The following is a 6,065-nucleotide window of genomic DNA, read 5'->3' as shown; positions in this document are numbered from 1 at the left end:
AGCACTTGCTTTTTTTCTGTAAAGTTGATAATATTCGAGTAAATTTTTTATACTGATCGTATAACGAAAGATACGTAAAAATGAAAAATTAATTAAGTTATTAATTACATAAACTATAGTTCCGAAAGTAGGAATAGCATGAATTGCGTTATTTGCATAAAAATATTTATTAGCATTGCTTTTTATGACTCCTGTAATACCGTTCGAAGTATAAGCGAGTATTATCAAGCGAGAGAAACATTTTACGATAAACAAAAATAATTGCCGTTCGTAATTATCGCGAAATAAACAAATACTGTTTTCCATTGCGTTTTGATTCCAAATGAATAAACCGTACAAAATTATAATTATCTGTTCCGTGATATACGATTGTCATCTCGATCATTTTATGAATAATCAATCGTGCAAGCCAATAATCATATACTGTGAGTATTCATAAAGTAAAATTCGTATTATCTAGCATTTGCCGCGATCATGTTTCAAAAAGAAATATGAAAAATAAAAGCACGCAACGCTATCTGATTACAGGGTTCGATCGCATTTGAGAGCTAAAGTTATATAAAATATACATATATTAATAAAAAAAGATAAAAGGGATATTTAGTACTTATTATTTTAAATAAGTTCGCCGGACGACAATGACGCCGAGCGACGCCAGGCGAAGACGAAAATATATACACTTAGCGTATATATATTTTTTTAAAGAAGTTTTTTAAAAACCATTTTAAATATTATCTTTATGATGCAACACTAAGTGCAAAAAAAAATCTTCATTTTTGGATGTATAAAATATATTTTAATCTGAATTCTCTTAATTACGATGATTAAATGGTTACAAGTAGAGTGATACTATTTGACTGTTAACCTTTGTCCACGATACTAGAAATCGCTCCGAAATCTAAAACACAGAAAGAAATAATAAGAAATATCAAATCACATTTGATAATTTGGTCACATAACCAATGAACTTTCTCCGTCCAAGGTCTCGGATGGATTTCTATATCGGACACAAAAAGTTAAGAACATAAACACTTGCATAACGCATAACGTATATAATGTATAAAAAAATGAACCTTCCTTTATTTTTTTTCTTTCCATGAAATAAAGAACTGTGATTTTCATATGCCTTATACATTATACTTTATACAAGAGTCTGTGCTCTTGGCTTTAAGCTATATCAGTATTGAAATCATCAATATTTATATTCTAACTAAATTCACATGTGACTCTTCGACCTTCGTTAAATATTTCTCGACGGTATAGATATTTACATATTTAATAATATACAGTCTGAGATAAGTGTGCAGACATAAGTGTACTGCAAAGGAATTGCTAAGTAATTGGATACAACATTATAATAATTTAAAAAATAACAAATTCCGATGCAAGATTTGTTCTTATACTACAAACTATACATTAAAATTAAAAGTGTACTTATTTCGTGCTCATAAAATATTTCATGATGAAGATAATTCGCAAAAACGGTCTAATATGGTGTTATTTCATAGAAGAAGAAAAACACTTTAAAATGTAAGATTTGTGATTTCTTTTGAACGGATATCTTGTAAAGGAGTTACTCGTACTCTATCAATTTTCATATACAACGAAGTTACGCTCAAAATTCGATATTATTCAACTAATATCAAAACATTTCTGAAATATAATACATGTCATGTCATATTTATGGAATCGTATGTCTTCTAAGGTTAATTTTGGGAGCGAAGCAAAGAAAAAACCATGTTCGCTGCGATTTTTGAAAATGGGTGTTAACCAGTACTTTCTTTTTTAATAATTATATATTAGCAATGGCAACGGTTATACATCACCTCCGAATTTCTATTGCAACTGTAGCTGCTACTATACGGATTCTTTTACATACTCGATATATTCTCATTTTCGTAATCCATTTTTATTAAAATGAATTAAAAGCAAGCAAAAATGAATGAGTGTCTTCGTTAATTTAAAGCCAGCAAAGGTACGCTCCATGAAAAGGAAGCAAGAGGAAAGTGAACAGCTGCTTTAATTGTGAAGTGGGAATATTAAAGAAATTTCTTTAATATCAGCGTATCTTTTGATATGAGACAATTTTTAACGCTGGATTCTAACGGTCATATCAGAAGAATTGTCATGACAAAGATACTCTTGATAGTTCGTCATTACTTTTCGAAAGGCAACGATAAAACCTGGATGGATTTTTGAACCTGGATTTTTGGCATAGAGAGCAGCCACATCGTTCTCTATGTCATGATCGCTACGATTGCTTTCTTTCAAACATATCATAGATACATATATACATATATATATATATATATATATACATGCATATATACAATAGAAATATTAAACTTTCTCTGTACAGTTTTTACAGTTTTGCATTGTAATATAAATTATTATCTCATGATCAATAAAAATGGAATTTTTAAAAAAATATTGTCATTATTATTGTTAAAATATCTTAATGTTAATTCAATTATAATAAACATCTAATATTTAAAAATTAGAAAATGTAAATACAACGTCATCATATAAATAATTATTGATACTAAAGATTTATTTGATTCCCAGTAATTCATATCCGATATCCATATGCCTACATATACATATATAATAAACAAATATTTATAATAAACATAGTATAATGTATATTCTCTCTCTCTCTCTCTCTCTCTCTCATAAATTGTATGACTATCTATTTAATTAAAATTATTTTTCTAGAGATGTATAATTTTAGCTAATTAAATAGGGACTATCAAGGGCACCAATACCTGCAACTATTCCGCCTTCATCCTCACTCGATAATTTAGTTCTTAGAATATGTCCAACTTGTTTATTTAACATTATCTCATTGCTATCCCTAGAAATATTATTCAAATATTATTAATGTCATTTATTTATTAATAAAGAATATGAATATAATCAAAATGCAAGTCATCCCATCTGTATTTACCCTACTATTACGCCATATATGCCAAGTTCTGTTATAACATCTGATAGATCAATATCATCTTCTGAAGATGATTCTTCAGCGGCACGTACAAAATAATTTTTCTGTAAAGGAGGATAAAGACGATCCATGAGAATCCATGCCGTTCTTTCTTGCGATTCTTTCAGTGAATTTAACCACGATTTTATACTTTCATTATATATGTTATTTCCTCCTCCTTCCCTTTGCGGTTTGAGAACAAACTTGTATGGTTCGTTTATACCCATTTCTACTGCTTTTTCTCCATCATCATTCTATTACAATAAATATATTATTTTGGATTTGAATTGCTAGAAGTTATTCATATAATTGTTAATTATATAAGCATTATGATAAAATAATGAATAGATTATTTACAAAATCTAATGTATATAGACCAGTAAATATTTCTTGCACTTTAACAACAGCAGCATCATCTTTTAGAAATTTTTTCAATACAGTAGGTTGAGCTAAAGATTGTTGTACCTAAAAAGATAATTTTCAAAATTAAAATATTTTACAAACTTTAATTATAGCGAATATATGTGTGTGTGTGTGTGTGTGTGTGTGTGTGTGTGTGTGTGTGTGTGTGTGAATTTATTCTATCTGTAATAAGTATGATAAAAATTAAATGTTCTTGTTAATTATTCCAATTTCTTTAATTATTCAATTTTCTGTTAATTATTCCAATACTTCATACAGTTTTTGTACAGATAACAAAAAAATTTAATTTGCTATATATTACTATTTAGACAAATAAAAATTAAAATGATTTACATACTTTTTTAGTACCTGCTAAGTGATACTGTACTGATGGACACTTTATTGCACGAGAACACTCTATTAACAATCTCATATCCCATTCCTTTTCTGTAGGATAAGCTTCAAGTTCATAACCTGAACGATAGTAAACAACAGCTACTACCATATTTGAACTAAAACAATTCAAATGTTTCAATAATTCAACATTTCAAATATCTGTATTTTTTATTCAGTATTTATTTCTATATTTGCAAAAACTTGAAAAAAATTCTCTTTTAAAATATTTTGTATAAATTTTAATTTAATTTATAACATAAATTGTAATTAAGATTTCAACTTACACAATTAATTCTTTATTTGGTCCCAATTTCACTCCCTCCGATACTAAATTTGTTAAACTTTTTCTAATAATCTTAATTTTAGGACATAATTGACGAATTTGAAATTCATGAAACCTTTGATCGCTTATATTATAAGTTATATCTTCAACAATAAACAACATAACAGCTCTAAAACAATTTGTTTATTAGTCTTATTTCTAGAATGTAACAACCAGAATAAAATCTGCTCTATCACTCAACTTACTCTGAATTATTATACAATTCCCATGCGAATATTAATCCTTTGCAAAATCCAATAAGCGCATTATTTTCTGGAATCTTATCAATAATCAATATTAATAAACTGTAAAATATTTTCAAAATATTACAGCATCAAGAAAACGATAGAATATTCTTTTAGCTGAACTTCTTGCACTGTTTATCTTCCATCCTTTTTTTCACATTGGAGTGAATAAGAGAAAAATAAAAAACTCTGCAAGAAGTCCAGTTAAAAAGAACAGATTTACTAAAAAATTTTAGCATATTACAAAAATCAAACATATAAATGACTATATCTTAAAAAATAATATTAGGTGTTGGAATTAATTCGTAGCGTTTTTTAATGAAAGAATGTTATTTATTTCACATGAGCATTAAAAAATACATTAATGAAAGTACTTCCCATCACTTGTAAAACGCTACGAATTAATTCCAACACCTAATAATAATAATGAACAATTAATTTACTTGTTCGCACGCTTTCTTCTTATATCCCAATTCTTCTAATATATATCTAAAAATAAATATGTTTTTATTAAAAAAATTTAAATAAAAGACTTTTCAAATAATAATATTTCTTCTTAATAAAATTTTTCACATTAAACTTACTTATGATATTCGGATGTAATTGTAGCTAAGGCCGCAAAACTAGCTGCTATTGTATTTATTTCTACTTGCTTTATCTTACAGTCATCGTGTAACAAATAATCTGATCTCAATAGTCCAAGACTTATACTCTATATAACAGGAAAATCTTCTCTTGTATTTGTGCACAATGATCAACTGCGTTGAATTTTTTATTGATGTCTAGATATTAACCTAAACATTATTATTTAATATCACATACCTGGCTAAAACCTTTTTCATATACTGTCTCATATATGTGGAATAGTTTTGCTGTAAATGGATCAGCTTGGATTGTGCTAAATCAAATAATATAACTCTACAATAAGAAAAGTTCCATTATGATTATATCTAATAACAATACCTTTTTAAGCTGTTTGTAAGAAATTCCTTATCATGAGCAACTTTATGAATAAGTTCGTTTAATATAGTTTGTACATTGTTTACAGTTAAAAAAGGCTTTTCAGGAAAGCTCGATGGTAACAATGTAACAGGTAGTAGTTGTACCTGGTCCTTATTAAAATTCGTCTTGGACCGCATAGATATCCCTAAGTAATAACATAAGAACTCATCACATAAATCTAAATGCATCATCTGAATCATTGCAATTATTTTATATTTGTATCATATCCTTGAATTATGTATGCTTAAAATTATATAAAATAGCCATCAGGTTTATTTTTATGACTTGCAAGTTTTATCAAGAATGAGCAAGAGTATAAATATAATCATACATTTGATTATCAGCAATTTATTTCTTATCAGTCAAAAAAACATAATTACCATGCATAAGCGCCCAGTCCTTCGCTTTATCTACACTTTCTTTCAACTTCTCCTCCGAGAGAGGAAGTTCGATACAGGGTTCTAATTGACAGGTGCTCATGGCAAATCCAAAATCAAATTGGTCAACAATTAAGTCAATCAAAACTATCCAAAGAACCTCGACAAACGATAGTGGCCATATGGGTCAGCTGATAATCAGCAGCTGATTCTCCTTTTTCGTAGAAAGACTACAATCAGAGTGACGTCATACGAGTATAACTTGTGATTGGTCCGCCATGTTTTAACCATTCCCTCCAGTTTTTAAATGTATTATTTTCTAAATTTTGAATTCATGC

General features: G+C 27.9%; 2 protein-coding genes across 2 annotated transcripts in view; both read right to left on the bottom strand.

The window, feature by feature from the left end:
• LOC105150609 (uncharacterized) overlaps window positions 1–6,065 on the bottom strand; it is a 57,244-nt gene that overhangs the window by 41,909 nt on the left and 9,270 nt on the right. The window lies entirely within an intron of this gene.
• Window positions 2,534–5,968, bottom strand: LOC105150606 (glutathione synthetase). The gene is made up of 11 exons (XM_011063794.2): window positions 5,731–5,968; window positions 5,312–5,495; window positions 5,171–5,246; window positions 4,933–5,060; window positions 4,792–4,837; window positions 4,310–4,383; window positions 4,066–4,233; window positions 3,744–3,897; window positions 3,341–3,448; window positions 2,948–3,237; window positions 2,534–2,854 (listed from the first exon to the last, which is right to left on the bottom strand). Exons 1-11 carry the CDS (start codon window positions 5,828–5,830, stop codon window positions 2,728–2,730), a joined length of 1,455 nt encoding a protein of 484 aa, XP_011062096.1. The 5' UTR covers window positions 5,831–5,968; the 3' UTR covers window positions 2,534–2,727.

Source organism: Acromyrmex echinatior, chromosome 19 (assembly GCF_024713525.1).
Source record: "Acromyrmex echinatior isolate Ae372 chromosome 19, ASM2471352v2, whole genome shotgun sequence".
NCBI lineage: Eukaryota > Metazoa > Arthropoda > Insecta > Hymenoptera > Formicidae > Acromyrmex > Acromyrmex echinatior.
The sequence above is the reverse complement of the archived record's forward strand: the minus strand, read 5'-3'. Positions and strand labels throughout refer to the sequence as shown.

Bases quoted from the DNA above. Each gene is read 5' to 3' on its own strand.
- LOC105150606 (XM_011063794.2), bottom strand. From the start codon at position 5,830: ATGAGCACCTGTCAATTAGAACCCTGTATCGAACTTCCTCTCTCGGAG. The intron at 5,061-5,170 runs GTATGTGATATT...CCTGTTATATAG, and splicing joins ATGAAAAAGGTTTTAGCCAG to AGTATAAGTCTTGGACTATT. The intron at 3,898-4,065 runs GTAAGTTGAAAT...GAATTGTTTTAG, and splicing joins CCAAATAAAGAATTAATTGT to TTCAAATATGGTAGTAGCTG.